At 41.2% G+C, this 20150-nt stretch overlaps 1 protein-coding gene and 1 pseudogene across 1 annotated transcript; both read left to right on the top strand.

The window, feature by feature from the left end:
* Positions 1–1514: 1514 nt before the first annotated feature.
* Positions 1515–4567, top strand: LOC117709407 (PRAME family member 12-like). The gene is given in 4 exon segments (XM_034503771.2): positions 1515–1801; positions 2138–2211; positions 2744–3260; positions 4069–4567. Coding segments are annotated over 4 exon segments (1377 nt in total).
* A 12077-nt stretch (positions 4568–16644) lies between these two features.
* Positions 16645–19105, top strand: LOC117708385 (induced myeloid leukemia cell differentiation protein Mcl-1 homolog pseudogene; annotated as a pseudogene).
* The last annotated feature ends 1045 nt before the right edge of the window (positions 19106–20150 follow it).

Here is a 20150-nt window from a genome sequence, read left to right as displayed (position 1 = left end):
TCACAACAAAAATAGACTGCCAACGAAAACCACACAAGGCCAGCTACTACAGCAGCGGCAGTGAATGAAAATTCGGTCGCAACAAAGGTCTCCACGCCAAGCATACCTTCCAAGATGCACCTCGCGTTCCGCGGTTTTTAACCCGTCCCCAAACTTGGGTGGTCTCCCGCAGCGCCTTAAAATTACCCGGGTTTCTCGGCACCAGATGTAACGAACGCCCCCAAAATCCCTTTTCGCCCGAGAATAAAGACAGGAGGCGGTAGTCGGGTTTACTGCCACGAGGAACTTTTTTACTGCTCCATACGATAAAGCGGAAAGACCCAAGAAACCGGAAGAGGGTCCCTTAAATACACCCTAGAGTGACGTATTCACTTCTGAATGGCTGTTCGCTCACTACCCAGTATTACGCCTCGGGATAGGCCAGTGGCTTGGCGCTCTTTCTGCCTACCAGCTGCGCAGAATGATTGTTTACTGCTGGGGAAACATGTGGCCAGCTCCATGTTGGAAAACTCACGTGTGTAGCCACTGAAGCAGCGGCTCACTACACCCTGAGATAGAAGGATGCTCCAGATAGCTTGGTTTGCCCCAGGGGTCTTGGAGCAGAAAAGATGGGAGAAGGAATAGATCCTTACCTGTATGGTTTCTGATCCACAAGTCTGCTGAAGGCAGCAGCAGATTGTATATCCAGAGGGAACACAGGGTACTTAGGGCAGATTAGGAGGCCTGAGAGGACTCAGGGAGAGGGGAAGATTGTGGGGAACAGAAGGTTCACCAAATGGTTCACATTCCCTTGTCTGATGAAGGTAGGAGGATATGTGGTGGGAAGAATGAAGGAAGCCTTTGATAGAAGGCTGAAGAGGGCATCAGTGCATTCAATCTTTTTTAAAAAAATTTCCAGACAAGGTTTCTCTGTATAGCCTTGGCTCTCCTGGAACTCACTCTGTAGACCTGGCTGGCCTTGAACTCAGAAATCCAATTGCCTCTGCCTCCCAAGTGCTAGGATTAAAGGCATGTGCCACCACTGTCTAGCTCCCATTCAATTTTTAAATAACAATTTAGAGCTCCAGTTTTGGCTCCTGCTTCGAAATATCATGGAAGTAAAATTTTATCCATTTTATACAACATACTGTTCCATTGATTGTAGTAAAACCATAGTTGTTTTCCAGAAATTCATGTGTGACTCTCCTGTTACAGTGTAGAGTGGAACTCACAGGAACATTGTATCAGATTGTGCAGATTTCAGGGAAGATGTGTTTAAATGGTGCTTATATATTACCAGGAGGACCTTGAAGGAACTGTGGCAATGAGAAAGACAGATATCCAGTAATCCAAATTACATTTTTGCAGTGTCACCAGACTAGGGATTAGACCCATGCCTGGTTTATGTAATTAGTGTGTGTGTGTGTGTGTGTGTGTGTGTGTGTGTGTGCGTGTGGGGAGAGGCTTGCTAAAGTTCTTCTAAATGAACTACTTTTTTGGATATTTCCACAGCATCTGCATACCTAAAAGTCATGATGAGCTTCAGGGCCCCACCAACACTCCAGCAGCTGGCAAGAAGAAGCCTTCTTAAAGATGAAGCCTTGGCCCTTTCTGCTCTTGAGGACCTGCCCTTGCATTTCTTCCCACCACTCTTCAAGGATGCATTTACCAGCAAACAACTTAACATCCTGAGGCAGATGGTGGCAGCATGGCCCTTCCCGTGTCTTCCATTAAGAGCCTCGACTGGGACTCTTCATCTGGAGTCTTTGAAGGCTATGCTAGATGGTCTTGATTTGCTGATGGCACAAAAGGATCGACCCACGTAAGTAAGACCTTGGTAGCATGGGGAAGGGGAAAGTTTGTAGTATGGAAGTGAATATAGTATTCAAAATGTGGTCCAAGGTGAATCAGAGGATTCTGATTGTAGGAGTCAGTATCTTCTAGAATGGCCATGAAGAAACAGGACAGTGATGTATGTAGTACAGCTGAGAAGAGAAATAGTCAATATGCAATGAGTCTGTCACTGCCTCTTCCCCAGGCACTAGAAGTTGAAGCTGTGTGTCTTCAAGGAATTGATTTAGGAGAAGTTGAATTATGGGTCATGCAGACTACACATTGTGTCTCCTGCCATATGAATGTCCTTCTACTTTACCCACAGGAGGTGCAAACTACAAGTGCTTGATCTACGAGACACCCGCCACGACTTCTGGAATGGTTGGGCTGGAATAGAGTGTTGGGAGCCGACTTTAGCAGAAAGCGGCTAGATCAACTTTGCAGCCATCTGGAACCATATACCCTGACGAAAGATTTGGTTTTCAATAGCCTACAACAGCTGAAGCACACTCTGATATCCCACATATTTTGTGTTGCTGCTTACTGCCCCCAGCTGCAAGGTGCACGTGGTGGCCACACCTGCAAGGTATTGCAGTTCACGTGCTGTCCACGTGCTATCTACACCATACATGCTTATAAGGCGCATGTGCTATCCACGCCTGCAAGGCATTGCGGTGCACGTGCTGTCCACGCTATAGACGCCTGTAAGGCTTACGTCATATCAACACCTGCAAGGCATGTGGTATCCACGCGCCTACAAGGCATGTGGCAAAAGCCTATAAATAGCTCAGAATTCCCTTCAATAAACGAGACTTGATCAGAATCTCTGTCTTGTCTCCATTCTTCGCGTCTCTTCCCCTGTATCCCCACTCTCTCTCTCGCTAGACCCTGACCCTCGGACCGGAACGGGCAGTACGGGCTGCAACAATAGAGGATATGGACTGCTCTCCAGATGTCATTGGCAACAACGGAGATGTGGGAAATCATCCCATCCTAGGCAAGAAACAGTCCATGACTGTATTGTTAAATCATTTCCTCATGTACCACCATCCTTCTAATTATCTACAATATTTTTATCGGTGGGCCAAGCAGAGGAAAGATGTGATACAGGTGATCTGTCAGAAGTTAGAGTTTTGGGACTTTCCTACCTTTGACCCACGGGATGTTTTGGAAATTTTTGCTAAAGACTCAATCCAGGAAGTGGAAATAAACACATGGTGGGGCATTCACACCCTAGCATTGCTAGCCCCAAGCCTGGGCCAGATGAAAAACCTACAGAAACTCATTTTCCAGAAAATCTATGAACCTTTGGATTTGCCCCAGGACCAAGAGATGGAAGCCTGTTGTTTTACAGAGATATTTTCCCAATTCTCCAAACTGAGTAAGCTCCAACATCGCTTTTTTAATACTGTCTACTTCCTGGATGGTCGCCTGGATCAAGTGCTCAGGTAAGAAAGGACAGTGAGCTTTACCCTCAGGTGAGCAAAGTATTTTGTTGTTGGTTTCCTTTACATTAAACATCAGTTTATATAGTGGTTTGCCAGCCAATGTTAAATTTATATAGATGTGAGCTTAGAGAACTTGATAGAGTACTTTATGCTGTCATTGCATCCTAATTTCTCACCTTAGTAAAGTCAGACTACAACGACTGTGTCTATGATTTAGAAAAGGTGTCTTGAGAAACCCAGATGACAGGAATGTTGATATTACACCACATGTCCACTCATGTCAACTCTGTCCTGATAACTATATGGAAGTTTCCATCTCCTCTGACTTTTCATGGCTAAAGGAAATTTGAGCATAGGAAGAGGCTGAGTAAATGGGAAATGAGTGAATGACTGTGGCCAAAGGAAAACCCTATGAACAGAACAGAGGTTTTGTGTGGAAGCTGGAACACATTGAGATGAAAGTTAGCAGAGCTAGGAATAGTTCTGAGTGGTTCCCAGTTGATCCTTCTGGCTACTCCTGCTTACAGCATCTGTCCCCAAATATGTTCTCTGCTTACCAGTTCAGAGGGAACTGTGGAGCTGAGGCAGTAGCAGACACAGTGATAGCTTATGTCCTACCTAGAAGAACATGACATTAACTGTTAGCCATTCTTCATGGAGCTTCCCGCCTTGATGTTAATAATGGTCTGAGAATGACCTAGGAATAAGGTGACTCTGCTACCTTAAAGTCACAGGGTATTTTTTTTTTTTTTTTTGCAACTATTGATCTTGAGTGATGTAAAGTTCTTATCTTTCTCTTTCTCTCTAGGTATTTGGAGAGTCCATTAGAGATGCTTGCTATCACTCACTGCTTGCTGTCACAATTAGATATGAACTATCTGTCCCAGTGTCCAAGCATCCAGAAGCTCAAACACCTGGACCTGAGTGGTGTCACCTTCATACATTTAAATGATGCATTTCCAGGAAGCCTGCTACAAAGACTGACAGCCACTTTGCAGACATTAAAATTGAAGGGCTGTATGATCATGGACTCACAAATCCTTGCCCTCCTCCCTTCACTGAGCCAGTGTTCCCAGCTCACTGAAGACAATTTTCTGAAGAACTTGTTGTCCATGGGCATCCTGAAGAAGCTGCTTCAGCATACTGCCAACCTCACACAGCTGACCCTGGAGAAGTACCCTGCCTCTGATGAAGTCTATGATGATACTGGTCTTGTTATTTCAGACATATTTGTACAATGTTGTTTTGAGCTTATGGACACTCTCCAGGATATAAGGCAGCCAAAACAGGTCTACTTTGTTAGTTAGATAGTTTAGATTGTCAGAAATTCTTTACCTATAATTTGGAGGCCAGGCTATGTTCTTGTTGGGACTATATAAAGTGAGGTAATTGTTGGGCTCTGATAAATGGAATGCAGGACTCAAGTGATTGATTAGAGGTATTTGCCATGTGTATTCAACCATTTCTGAATGAACTTTGGAAAGATAATTATTTTATTTCATTTTAATTCCAATCAAATTCTTCAGATATAAAGGACCCATTTGACATGGAGAACCAGAAGCTTATTTTCAGCCTTATGTCTATAGGAAAAACACACTGTTGGAGAGCAGTGATCTATGAAAGTTGTATTGCTTCCCTCCCAGCACTTTCATAGTATGAGGGACGTTAGAGGAAGTGAAGGAGATAGAGAGGACATTAGAAAGATCATAATGGACATGAATAGGAGGACTCTGTGTCATTCTGCCTCTGGATGGCATCCACCTTTTGGCTGTCCCCTTACACTATTCTGCAGTGTATGGACATATATTTTTATGAAATATATAAGCCTGACCGAATCCAGGAGCTTTTTGCTATTAGATTGCTATGACTTTTAAGCTGTGTCTCTATCTTGGTGAGGCCCTGCAGCCTGATATTATGTTTTCCTTCACCATTTCAATGATAATTTGTCATATATTCCAATAAATCATTTCTGAATAAGAATATTTTTGTTTTCTTCTTTTACTGAATTAGTTTTCTAACAACATAATGCTTGTGTATTATACTCACCCTGGCCCAAAAATCATGTGTCCCTTTGTCTCTGCCCCTTTCTCCTTCTAGATTTTTAAGAGTAAATAATGACCCTACATGTTCTTTCTTTATAATCTTATGATTCATGAGACCCTATCTAAAATGCTATATGGAATCATTTGGAGACAGTGCTCAGGGGGAAAGCTTGCAGCTCTTCTGGAGGTGCAGGGTTTAATTCCCAGTACCCACAACCTGTATCTCCAATTACAGTTGTGTGACATTTTCCTCTATTCTCTAGGAACACTTGCATCACCTGCACATGCTAAAACACATAAACTGACTTACCTAATTAGAAACAAATGGAAGTAAATATTTAAAAATGAACGTTAATGAATCAAAACAAATATTAAATTTCTCTATACATTGGTTAAACCTATTGGGATCACTTTTACAAAATACAAAAATCAAAAGGTAGTTTGGCTGGTGATGGACCTGTGTAACCTTCAGGACAGAACTCAATGATGAATATGTCCTCTGGATGAGGATATTATGGATTCTAGCCAGGTCCTCCATGAAGAAGTGTGACTTTTAGTGCATTTAGAATGCAGAGTACAATTTTTTTTACTCTTGAGAACTGACAGGACATACACAGAAATCTCATCCCAGTCCTTGCCATCTTGAATGCCTCGGGACAAATGCTCCACAGCAATGTTCTCTTCTTGCTGTCTCTCTCTCTGTCTTTTTTTTCTTTCCTTGTCATTTTGTCTTTCTCTATTTCTGTCTTCTTTCTCTGTCTTTCTCTCTACTTCTCTATCTCTGTCTCTGTTTCTCTATATCTGTCTGTCTCTGTCTCTTTTTCTTTTTGTGTGTGTGTGAATGAGTGTGTGTGTATGTGTAGCTCTGTAGTTCTATAGCTTGCCTGTCTGGAACTCATGGTAAGAAGACTAGCCTCCAGGTCATGATATTCACATGCAATCTGAGTGTGGGGATTAAAAGTGTGTACTACCAGAGCTGGCAGAATAGCTGTTCCTATGCCCAATGAAAGCCCTGGATGCAGTTATCAATACTAAGAAAGAGGAATCCAAAGAAAGAATGGGAAACAGTCCCCAAGAAGGAAGCCAAGCTGTGGCCTGGGTATTGAACAAATATAGAATGTATGCTTGAGGCTTCTCTACATTTTGAGACATTACTGGGTTGAGAACCAACTACAATGTAAATCAATTATTTTTTGTTTTAAAATTGGGGGATTTATACTGGAATTCCCAGAATTATCACTTCTTAGCACATTCCCAAAAGATGTTCCACTATTCCATAAGGACACTTCATTAATAATGTTCATGGCAAGTTAATTTCTAATAGGAATCACAAGAAACTTAGATGTCCCTCAAATGAAAAATAAAGAAAATAGATTTTAAAAATGTGGTACATCTACACATTGGACAACTATTTAGAGATTGAAATCAAGGATATCAGGAATTTTGCAAGGAAATCGATTCAAATAGAATACAAGATATTGAATGAGGTAACCCAGCCACAAAGACATGTATGCTATGCACATGTATGATAAGGAACATTTGAAATGGCTCAGCATGTAAAGTTGATGCCTGCATCAGCATCATCACCCAATTTTAATCTCTGAAAGGAGGGTACTGATTCCACAAAATATACACTTGACCTCCATGGGAGTGTCATGGAATGATCACATGCACCAAATCTCAAAACTAAGAAGGAAACTTTGTTGTTGTTTAACTAAAACAATAATCTGTCTCCAGTTCCAGGGAACCTATTACTCTTTGATAGCTTCCAGGTGATCCGTTCACCCACATAGTGCACAAATGTTAAATACAGGCAGGCAGACAAGTATCTGTTGATGTAATTATTTTAAAATCTGCTGCTGGTCAGGCTGATGAAGCTGCAGTGGCTCTGCCTATCTCAACCACGTGGCCAGAGGCCATGTGTGTGCCACGGCTATAATTGTCCAGCCAGAGACACCAGCCCTGCCACCCACAAGGCACCAGTGTGGGAGATGACTCTGCCTATCTTCCACAGTCTGTGGAAGGCTTGGCAGTACCAAGACTATCCCGACAACCACACAGGTTCAGTACAGATGAGGCTGTAATGCTTAGATTTTACAAAGACTTATATATTTAGCAATGATCAATAACAAGATACCCTTACAATCAGAGGTGTAACCCAATACCCAACCTAGATAAACTAACTACCTTTGACTGCTACACACAAATGAACATCAACCTTCATGCCCCCCTCTGTTGTTCTCGGTCTCCCACTTAGCTCCAGCTCTTCCTTCTCCTCTTCTCTTTTACTCCTTATCTTCCTCTCCTGTACTCCTCCCACATTAGCTCCTCCTACATATCACCATTCCTGTTAAAATAAAAAAATCTTTCTCTCAAAATACAATTAGAGCATAACTATACCAATTTGTATCAGTAAAATACAAGATATACCTAATACCCAGTCCATCATTTTGTTGACTAACCAGAACCTCTGTCATCTCTCCTAACTAAAACACTTAGTTCTGAACCTGGCTTTTTTCTTGGCTTTAGAATGAATGTCAGCTGAAAACCATCCACTGAAATCTTTTGTCTCAAAGTAAATAGCAAGGATTGGCTATGAGACTATAAGTTTTCAACCCCGGAATAAATCCAGAATAACTGAGTTAACTGAAATTATGGGAAGCACAAAGCATGGCTTCTAAATCTTAGCCAATTTATAGAGATGGCTGAACACCTGGACAGTCCCTATACTACAAAACATTGGAGCATCTGATCTTCAGCCTTCTGTCCCAGGACTCTGTATTAGGACTATCTTGTACCTCACTGGTACAAATTGGCATTATTATGCTCTAATTGTATTTTGAGAAAAAAGATTTATTTTAACAGGAAGGGTGATATGTAGGAGGAGCTAAGGTGGGAGGAAGAGAAGGAGTAAGGAGAGGAGGAGAAGAAGGAGAGGAGAAGCTAGGTGATGAGAGAGAGAAAGGGGGTGGGATATGGAGGTAAATGTCCACGTGTCTCCCTCCACTAGTCAAAGATAGTTGATATATCTAGGTTGTGTATTGTGTTACACTTCTGATTGAGCATTATCAAACTTATAAAGCCTCTGATTCATGTTTTTTAAGAAGTGTATAAAAGCAAAAAGAAAAAGGGGCCATAGTATAGGGGTTTTCGGGGGAGGGGTATAATGGGGAAAGGGGATGGCATCTGAAATGTAAATAAAATATCCAATAAAAAATAAACAAAAAAAAAACAAACAAAAAAGAATTTTCTTGTCATGTAATCAATATATTCACTTTGAATGAAAATTTTTGTAAGTTAGATTAGAGTAGATCAGGACATTAGGTGTTTGTCCAATGTGCCTGAGTCCTTGAATATTGCCTCTTTAGCCTGTTGGGTGGTGGGCTGTGAGAGGCAGCTGGGTACTTTGGTGAGTGCAGACCTAGAACCCCAGAACTCTAAAAAGAAGGAAGGAGTTTGGCCTTGCTCCTGGGCCATGGTTCCTTTAATTTATTCACAACCCCTCCCAAAGAAAGGTTTGTGGCCTTAGGTCAACTTGCACAGGTAGTACAGGAAGAGGGAATGACTAGAGGCCATAGAGCCTCAAGAAATCTGCACATTAATGAGATACCTAAAGGCCAGAGGGCAAAGCAATTAAACATTCCTCCCCAGACCCTCCTCCTTGCAAAAGTTATTTAACTTCAGGCTTCCCTTGGGGACACGGGGTACAGCTTTATTCACTTTCTGCCATGACAATAAACATTTTAGAATCATGGAATTCCTCTTGACTTTGGGGCCAGCCATGGGGAACTGTTGAGGCCCACACTGCCCCTCACTTGGGGGCTAAGTGCTCTGGCCTGAGGGAATCAGAAAACAGGATCTAGCAAGAGAGAGTGAGGATGGAGGGGCAAGAGACACAAAGAATGAAGACAAGACAGAAGGTCTGATCAAGTCTCTAGTCTCTTATATTGAAAGGAAATCCTGGGTATTTGTACGATTTACTGTGAGCCTTGCAGCAGTGGATACCACATGCACCTTGCAGCTGGGGGCACTAAACAGCAAAATAAGTTATGTGGGATGGATAAACAAGATGTTTATCAGAGTGTGTTCAGCTGTTGTAGGCTGTTGAAAACAAGTCTCTTGTCAGTATATATGGCCTGAGATGGCTGCCCAACAGGGAACTTTAAAGGGGGCCTTCAACCAATGAGCCACTGCTTAATCTCCTGCCTGATGACCTCTTTGCATTCCAGCCATGGAGGCCACCAACTAGAGCAAGCTAGCTGAGCCAGCTATGACCTAGCCAAGCAAGTCACCTAGACCAAGAGTCTCTACCCTGCAGGGTGCCACCAGAGCTTCTCTTCCTCATCCCCCTCAGCTGCAGGCCAATCCAGCCCCAAGTCTCAACTGACCTCAGGCTCCCAGTGGTGCCTGGGAGCCCAGGAGTCTGAGGCCAGTCAATCCTCACATGCCTTCTTGCCCAGGGGCCACACCCAAGAGCTCTGCACCTGCTGGACTCAGACTGTGCTCTCCCCACACCCTAAGCAGTGTTCTACGACTTCTCATGACTCTGCTTGGAGTGAATTTGGTCAAATTCCTGAGCTTCTGCTCCCTCTCTGAGCTGTGGTCACAGACACATGGGAGACAGAGACATAGGAACCACAATTCACCCAATGGGACCCATGCCCATGCCCACGAACTGGCACCACATACCCAACTTAGCCCACTATAAACAAGCTTGACAGGAAAGAGGCCTCAGAAGGTAGAGGTTGAACATTTAGTGTTTTATGGCTCTTGCCTACATATAGACTTTTGGCTATCCTTGGCTAAGTGAGGTTTGCTTCTTCAAAATAACCAAATAAAGAAAGCAGGCAAACATGAAAGGAAACAAACAAATCCAAAAAAAAAAAAAAAAAAAAAAACCCACCTTCAGATGAAATGGACACTGTCAAGCCAAGTCATAAGGGGTATCCTGATGGGTATTAATGACTTACTTGCTTTGGACACTGCTCTCAGAAGTTTCAATCCCAGAGTAGTCAGGCTGGCAATCCAGACTCCAAGGCTCAGAGGGTCTTGTGCAGCCTTTTGAGTTCTTATATACTATTTCTCCCTCACACCTCCCCTTTGTAGCCACACCTCTCAGGCCAAAGCTGCCATCTGATAGGATGATGAAGATTCCACCCATTTCATCTTAGTTTGACCTAACTATAGTGTATCATGTCCTCATGTGGAAATGCACAAAATCTCATATTATGGTCAGGATCCAAGTCCACCCAGGATAATTTTCCTCAACCTCTGAGCTCTGTGATATTTCTTTGTCTGCCACATTAATTTGCAACCTGTTTCTCAGGTCTCCTTTAAGTATTATGTACCTTGAGCTGACAGGTAGGTCCCAGTAACAGGATTCAATATGGTGACATGAGATAGGGTGTGTCCACTATGATTCGATCTCCAGGCAGAAAATGAAGGACCCATAAATGAAGCACATTCAGCAAGTCAGTGTGCAAACACTAAATATACCTCTCTGTTTATCTCTCTGTCATTTTCTCTGTCTCTATCTCTCTGTCTCTCTAAGTCTTTCTGCCTCTATCTGTCTTTCTCTGTCACTTTATCTGTTTCGGCATCTCTTTTCTCTCTGTCATTCTCTATCTTTGACTCTGTCTCTGTCTCTCTCTTTCTCTTTATGTCTCTCTCTTTCCCCCCACTGACCCTCTCCCTCTCCTTCTGCCTCTCTCTCTCCAACCCTCATCTATCTTGATTTGATTTGATTTCTATACCAGCTTTGCCTTTGATGAAATCATTGAAGGAGATGAGTTCGAAACTGTTTAGGGACTGTATGGATGTCTCAGACTTTTCAAGCAGAGGTCTTCTTCCATAGGACCAGTGTTCTATTCCTAGCTTCCACATGCCAGCTGATAACCATCTACAACTCCAACTATAGGAGCTCTGTCAGTCTCTTCTGCTTTCTGAGAGTAGTGCATGCTAACTCATAAGCAGGGGTAACAAATATTCCTAAAATAATACAAAAACTGCTGAATGGGTTTTTGGAGATGTTATTGTGTTATATGCCTTAAATACTACATTTTTGTGAAGCACAGAAAGGCTGATCTCGCTGAATTTAGTCCTGCATGCTCTCTCTCTCAAGAGTTCAAGGACAACCTTAGCTACACAAAGATACCCTAACTTAAAATAAACAGAGATAAAAGAATACAGAAAACTGAGTGTTTACATTTAACACTTTAATACCAACACAGCACAGGAAGAAGAAGGGAGATCTCAATGTGTTTGACACCAGTCTGTATAAGATATTTGTCATTACCTAGATTAAAAGTTTTTTTCTTAAGAAAAGCCAAAAAAACTGAGACTGGCTTGATAGCCAAGAGCCCATTAACTAAACCAGTCTGATTCACTGAGTTTTAATTCTTCCTTAATTTTGTAGCTCGTTATACATTGCTTTTTACATTTATTTTTGAGGAAGAGACTTTTATTCTAACTGAAGTGATCTGAAACACCAATTAGCAATAATCCTCCTGCCTCAACACTATTGTCTAAATAAAGATACCTACAGCAAATAGCTGGACAGAAGAGAGATGTGTGAGACTTTGGCCCAAGCTTGGGGTCTGAGGAGAGTAAATGAGGAGAAGTGGAGAAAAGAAAGAATCACAACAGCATGAGGGTTGGCCTGATAAAGTAGGAGCAGAGCAGAGACACCATGATAAGTTATCTCCTGGGGATAGTGACAGTGACATAGTCAAAATAGTATAGACAGTTATATGTGCCAAGCTCCAGTGTTATTAAGGCTTCCTAGAAGTATAAAGGTTCTATGTCACTTATTTGGAATCTGAATGATCAAAAATGGTGTAAAAACTCCCAAATAATTTTTATTACAAATGTCCTGGAGAGTTTAGCACTGGCTATTAATCATGGAATCATGGGCTGAGACTTAAATTTTCCTGGTGATCCTTTCCCAGCCAGATGTATTCTCCCAAGTTATGGTTGGATTTGAATATGGTCTCCTGGAAGAAGGAGACTTTGTAGAGTTTTCATATCCTAGAGAGGAGAATTTTGGCATTAAAACTATTGAGGCCAGTTACTGGTGATTCAGCCAGCCAAGGTTGATCCACACCTTTTATCCCAGCATTTGGGAGACAGAAATAAGCAGATCAATGAATGGAAGGACATTGTGATCCATAGGGCATGTTTCAGGATATCCAAGGGCACAGAATAATCCTGTCTGGAAAAACAAATAATAGACCTACACACTTGAGAAACCCTGCTTGGGGAAACAAAAAAATAAACAAACTCTCTGTGGAGTCCCTATAAACAGAGCTCAAGTAGGAAACATCATGAAGACCAACATATGGATGGAATTAACAACGACACCATCATTATGTAGGGTTTTTCTCATGCTTTTGTTAGCAGAAGCTCTTTTTACCTGTGTCTGCTTCAGCTGAACATTCCTTCACCAGTCTCCCTTAGCCTTCTGCCTGTTTCTGCATCCGTGAAACATTCCTTCATGTGTTTGCCAAAACATGCCAAAACACCATGCAGTGGAGTGTCTCAAGAAGGCTGAAGAAATGAGGACATTGTCTTAGGATTGATCTCTATCTCCTTCCTCACTTTAGTTAATCGAATTCACATCCAGGCTAGTGTTGCTGCTCTGGATTTAATGCCCTGAGCCTCTCCTTTACAGGTTTGTCATGGGTCTGTCTCCTCTACAACATCTGGAGTGCTTAGATTAAAAATGTGCACCACCATTCTGGGTTCTTTTTCTTAAAAGAGAATGTTTGTTCTTGGATGCTCTTCATGATGCACTGTGAATGGCCCAAGACAATTAAAAACAGGGGTTTTCTGGGCAGGGCCATTGACAGAGAAGATGACTGTCCTGGATGGATTCAGGATTGAAAAGATGAGTGCCTATGCAAGGGTTTCAGGTTGTATGCATCTGGGACAGATATGACCAGAAGTGAACTTTAGCTTCACAGATTTCCAAAATAATGAAGATAATTTCATTTACACTACTCAATCCAGTTTAGACTGATTTGGCCCTGAACTGAACGATACCCAGATATACTTACTCAGACACTTGAACAGAAATTCCCTATAATTTATTATTACTGAAGGCAGAGAAATGTAAACTATTCTTCAGAGAGTGAAGTATGTATAGCTCTGTATAGGCAGGGCTGACAAGTTGTACATTCTGTTGATGAATTGTTTGTACAAGGGTGTGTGTCTTGGACATGCATATAAAGATGCTGGAATGCTAACTACATTAATGCAAATAGGAAGTGTGTACAACTCATATAATTGGAAACTATTGCCCATGTTTTTCTGCCTTCAAACAACTTCAACCTCTTATTGTCCCTACAGGCAAACATGGAGTTGCAATCTTAGATACCTTAGGGGCTACAGAGTGTCAGATGTGAACAGAAGCCAACAAGTTGAGTTTCTTTCAAAATTTGATCCTTTTAAACTTGTGTTTTTTTATATATTCCACACTAAGCCTGATCTTGACAGACAGCTCAAACATCTTTACCTGCTCTTAAGGTAGAGTTCTTTATGGGACCATAAGGGTCTCCATTGTCTCCACTGAGGATGTTTGTTGTTGTTGTAGATTTTCTTGTGTCCTAGTCTTGGCATGAACATTCTATGGAGCAAAACTACAAAAGGGGTGCAGAGGTCACCTTGGGGGAGTGTCACCAAAATAAAAACAGGCATCTCAAAAGAATAGTGACATCTCAGGTTTGCACACAATAAAAGCTGAAGACAATGAGAGAGGCATTAGTCTTACACTAGTGTCTTTTGTACACAAATGATTCTAAAAGAATATGCACCCATTTACATGTTCTGTGCATTCTGGGTATGGTAGTACTGCACTCTATGAGAGAAAGTAGGTGAATGAGGAGCTCAACGACCATCTGGGATACAGGAGAGAATTTTTGACATCTAAATTAAAATGTAAAAGAAGCAGGAATACTCTCTCCTTTGCTCTTTGAATCTTTCACTGTTACTGTTGAGTCTACCCTCTAGTTGTCCCCATAGAAATTTAGGGTTGTCTTGGATAGAAATCTCCATAATTCCCCAAAATTCCATTCATAGGAGGAAAATTGGCTTCAAACACATTAGTTTCACCATCCTGTAGTTAGAAACCATTCAAGAGCCATATAAGAATATGACTAGTGAATGAGCAAGGGAAACATATAGGATAAAAATGGCAAAATAGCTTTATTTGTATTGATGCCAGTTGGTTATGGAACTCAGTGTGAGACAATAGAGTGAATCTCCTCTACTCAGTATACTGGAACTGACTCAGGCTGCCACAGAGCCCTCAGGATATTTATGAGGTTAGAACAAAGTTGTACTACAATATAATTCATGTCACCATAGCACTACAGAGGGGAAGGATACAGCTCCATGATCCACTGGATCACACTGAAATATCTGCAATGATAGTATCTCTCTCTGTGTATCTCTTTGTCTCTCCATGTCTGTCTCTGTCTCTGTCCCCCCTCTCTCTCTCTCACACACACACACACACACACACACACACACACACACACACACACACACACACTACATATTCGGGGGCTCCATAACTACCAAAACCTTCCTGCATGACTGTTGTTTTGGGGCTACCTAAGATAGCTGGTATAAAATAAAGACTCTGCTGTGAGTTGCATCAGATCTGTTCCTGTCTGCTTTTTAGGGAGTTCAAACACTTCCTTGGCACTATAGGAGATGTTTCACTCTCACAACCAAACATGCCATTCAGCCAAAAACTAAACAAAGAAATCAATCAATCAATCTTTCTTTCTTTCTTTCTTTCTTTCTTTCTTTCTTTCTTTCTTTCTTTTGTTGGTTTTTGTGTTTTGTTTTGTCTTTGGTTTTTCAAGACAGGGTTTTTCTGTGTATCCCTGGCTGTCCTTGAACTCACTCTGTAGACCATGCAGGCCTCAAACTCAGAAATCTGCCTGCCTCTGCCTCCCAAGTGCAGGGATTAAAGGTGAGACCCACCACTGCCCAGCAAGAAATATTTCAAGAGAGTTGTTCATACAATGAAACCTGCTATTGTGTTATTCACAGAAAAAAATCTAGGTGTGGTGTGTGGTGTGGCTCAGCACTTAACACACACATTTAATCCCTTGGATAGAGTATGGACACACCCTTAGTAGACACCTTTAATACCAAAACATGAAGAAAATTTAATTTGTTGGAGAATGAAGGAACCATATTTCAAAGTGGTGTTTAACTGAGTGGCAGAAAAAGTGACAAATCAATGAATGATGCCCAATGATCATGAACAAAATAAGGAAAGACAGTACAGACACAGAGAGGAAGCACTTACACTGAAACAGTTCTACAGAGATAGGTTGCAAGAGTGAACAAGCTAGACACATGCGAATGCAAAATGAGCCAGAGAATGAGAAGGATAATGAGATTAAAACATATTTTTAAAGTTAGTATGAGGTAAATGCAGTCAGAAGCCCAGAGAAGTCAGACTGGATCAATCAGCTCTGCAAGAGTTTAAAGAAGAAAAGCTGAGTTGAACCAGTCAGTCAGAGTTCAGAAAGTTCAAGAAAGCCTGATCATGTTCAGCAAAAGTCTCAAAGGCTGAAAACATTCTAGATCCAGATGAGATCGCACAGAGGCTAGAAGCATCCAGGACTAGATCTATGTTAGCAGAGGGAAGCTGTGAGCCACCAAGATGAAAGTTACATCAGGAGAATAAGAGATAAGTTAACAAACAAACACTGGAAGCTTACAGATACTAACCAAGTGGACATAGCAAATACTATACAATGTTTCACCCTAAACCAAAGCATATACATGTTTCTCAGCACCTCAGAGAACTGTATCCAATATTAACCACATACTTGGTTACAAAGTAAATTTCAACAGATACTAGAAAATTGATAAAAGCTCTGCTTGTCACCAAATTACCATCTATTAAACTTGGATTTCAGCAACAAGAAAAAAAAAACAGAATGATACAAACTCATAGAAACTGAACAACTCTCTACTCAGTAAAACTGTGTCAAGAGAGGAATAAAGAAAGACTTTGAAAATTCAATAAAAATGAATACACAATATAGCCAAACATATGGGTACAATGAAAGTGGTGCTCAGAGGAAGTGCATAAAACTAAACACTTAAATAAAACATAGAGAGATCCAATACTACCATATTAACAACACAGCTTAAAACTATAGAATATAGAGAAGTAAACATATCCAAGTGGAGTAGATGACAGGGAATTATCAAACTGAAGGTTGAAATCGATGGAATACAAGGAGGGGGGGAGAGAGAGAGGAGAAGGGGTGGGAGAGAGGGAGTGAGTGACGAAGAGAGAGAAATACACATAATCGATGAAACAAAAGGTTGGTTCTTAAAAAAAGAATCACCTAGATCAATAAACCCTTATTGAAACTAACTGAATTATGGAGAGAAACTATTCAAATTGATAAAATCAAAAGAGAAAATGAGGACATAACAAATACTTAAGCAAAATCACAAATAATTATGTTATATTTAAAATCATGCAGTGCACAAACCTAAAAAATCTAAAAGAAATGGATCATTTTCTAGATAAATACAACTTACCAAAGTTATATCAAGACCAGATATACTAGAATTTTGTGTTTGTATTTATTTTGATATAAATGTACTTAACTATATGGTGTATGAAAATATTAATTTAAACATATAGATGTAAATATAAAATTTTCAAACCTATAATTGGCAAAAAGAAGAAGAAAGCATTAGTGTCTGTGCAGTGACTTTGTAAAAGGGTTCTCATTTTCATCAGGTCTCAGTTCATTTTCTTATTTTCACAGAGATTGAATCAAACTGTACACATTCTATTTTATAACACTACTCTGAGGCCAGACGATTACTCTGACATACAGGTTAGCATAGCCTATATAATGAGTTGCAGATAGCTGTTAGGGATACTAGGAGAAATTACTTAGGGAAAAACAAAACGTCCAATAGCAAGCTGGTCAGAAGATACTAGAAGGAAAAGTCCAATACAAAGAGGTTAACTATACTCAAGAAAATATAAGAAATAAATGATTTCACATCACTAAAATCAAATAAGAGAGTCACACATACACATACTAACACTAAAAATATACAAGGAATTAGAAAATCTTGGCCATTAATATCTCTCAAGATCAGTGAACACAATTCCCCAAAATAATGATCCAGGCTCACAGAATGGATGTATAAACAAAACCCATCATTCTGCTGTATACAAGAAACACATTTGAGCAACAAAGATAGACATTACTTCTGAGTAGATGGCTGGAAAATAGAGGTTATAAAGTAAATGGTCCAAAAGGGAAAATATAGTAACCGGTTTAATATCTACTAACAAGTTTTCAACCAAAAGTAAGCAAAAGAGACTGGAAAGGACACTTCATGTTCATTAAAGGAAAACGCACCATGAGGACGTCTCCACTGTAAACATCTATGCCCCAAATGCAAGGGCACACACATTCATAAAAGAAACACTCACTATATAATAGTTTGAGAAGGTGAAGGCAGGAAACAGCCTTCCTCAGTGCTGACTTCCACTAGGCTTGAGTTTGGAGTTGAGGCTTCCCCCACTCTTGTTCCCCCTCAGCCTGCAGCATCTGACCATGTTTGTCCCATGGAGAAATGCAGTAATCAGCTTGAACCTGTACTGCTGTGGGGCTAGCCTTGGAGTGGCTGCTTAAGTTGCTCGGCCTCGCCATGCTGCTGGAGGAGGCCAATGCCATCATGTGTCCTGAGTAGGAGCTGGAGGTCTGTTCACAGGAAGTGCTCAGCAGGCTCCAGGCAGCACTGCTCCAACTCAAGTGGCTGCAAAGGGTTCCAACACCTGCAGCTCCTAGGCCTCCTCACCCCTGCCTGAGGAGGAGGATGAGAAACTGTACCTGCAGTCACTAGAGATCATCTCATACTACCTGCAGGAGCATGTGACAAGCTCCAAGGACAAGAAGCTTCTGGGCAAGGCCAGCAGGGCTGGACAGAGGGCTCTGGAGTACCTTATGGCACCTGGGTCATGTCCTGGAGTGCAACCGCAAGGTGGCCTTCGAGGGCATGCTTCAGAAACTGGACATTGAAAATGAAGAGGAAGTGGAGGAGTTAGAGAAAGGACTGAAGAAGCCAAAGGAAGAGCAACAGTATGAAGCAACCAGACCCACAGAGCTCCCATGGATTAAAGCACCAACCAAGGAGTACACATGGAAGGACTCAGTGCTTCATTTGCATATGTAGCAGAGGATGGCCTTGTTGGGCATCAATGGAAAGAGAAGCCATCCGTACCCCAGTCTACAGGAATGCCAGGGCAGGGAATAGGAGTGGGTGGGTGGGTGGGTGGAGAAAAACACCCATAGGAGTAGGGGTGAGTGGATGGGATAGGGTATTCCAGGGACGGGAAGGGGACCAGAAAAGTGGATAAGATTTGAAATGTAAATAGTTAAAATATCTAATGAAAAAAAGGAAAAATACCCAAGATGATGATAAATCTTTTTCTCCAGTGATGGTGTATGTTTTCAAAGATGGCATAACAAACTGGGGTTGAATTGTGACTTATTCCTTTTGGTGCTTTTGTGGCCACTTAAAGAGTATAAACCAAAAAAGCTGCATTGCACCATTAGCAGAAAGTATCACAGATGTTCTTGTATGGATGAAACACGACTCACAAACAAAGTCAAACAAAGGGACTGGGATGGGTTTGTAAAGTTCTTCCACATACAGGACTTAGAAGGCAGCATCAGAAACGTACTGCTGGTTTGTGCTTGTGCTGGAGTAGGGACTGGTCTGGCATATCTAATAACATAGGCTTGAGAGTGCAATAGATGATATTTAAATTTTCAGCCAGCGAACTACATGCTTCTGTGAAAACAAATGTATCTATGAAAGTGGACTTGAAGTTGCCCAGGATTTTAACAGTCCAGTTCTACTTGTAGCAACATTACAGAAAGAAAGTGGTTACAGGATTGTGACCAATGAGAATAAATACATGAGAAAAGTGCTCCCTCTTGAAAAGTCACTGTCTGAATGAAGCGATGTTCACTGTAGTTTAAAACTTTGTCATGATCAGTTCTAGTGTATATGCAGATCCAGTGGTGTTGTGTGGACTGGTTGTAGTAGAACAAATCAAATTTATAACTATGCAGGTTTAACCATACAATCTGTTTTTGTATTTAAGGATCATAGGCAGATATAAGACATTCGATCACCCATTGACTTACTAAATTGTAAAGTGGTTTGGGAAAGTAGGCTAGAATCTTAGCCATGGTGCTATTCACAGGGTTTCCTTGTTTAACACTGGTTTAAGCCTGGTGTCACTAAGATAGATATGTATTTCTTTTTACTAATGATTGCTAGCCTTTGTTTTGAATTTCTATGTTGGTCTCTCTAGGTGTCCTACCTGTAGTATTGAATTAACGTTTACTTCCTCTCCTTCCTTTACATGTTGGCTTGTTATACTTTGTTCCCCTATAGATATAGTCATCTACATTTCCTCTCTGGGCTCTTTACTGGCCATTTTAATTATCTACATTAGAACTCTCACCCCCACCCCCAAGACTTCTAACCTAATAATTCCTCATCCTAATCAGAGTCCGTACAATTTTCTTGTTAGAGGATAGTAATACTTCCTCTTTGAGCCCTGTGACCAACAGTAACAAAGTATGGGTAGTCTTGAATTGTCATGTTTTCTATTATTACTTATCCCATTTTGGTAAGAAAAGCATCAAAGTCCCCTTGGGAAGTTCAAAAGTTGGAGTGAGATGCATCATAGCTTCATACTTTGCTCCAAGTGAATTTGCTCACTTAAGTTTAGAAAACAAGAGGTTTTGTTAAACCCAGTTACATAAAAGCC

The sequence above is a fragment of the Arvicanthis niloticus genome, chromosome 5 (genome assembly GCF_011762505.2).
Source record: "Arvicanthis niloticus isolate mArvNil1 chromosome 5, mArvNil1.pat.X, whole genome shotgun sequence".
Lineage (NCBI taxonomy): Eukaryota > Metazoa > Chordata > Mammalia > Rodentia > Muridae > Arvicanthis > Arvicanthis niloticus.
Note: the sequence above shows the minus strand (reverse complement) of the source record. Positions and strands in the feature narration are given on the sequence as shown.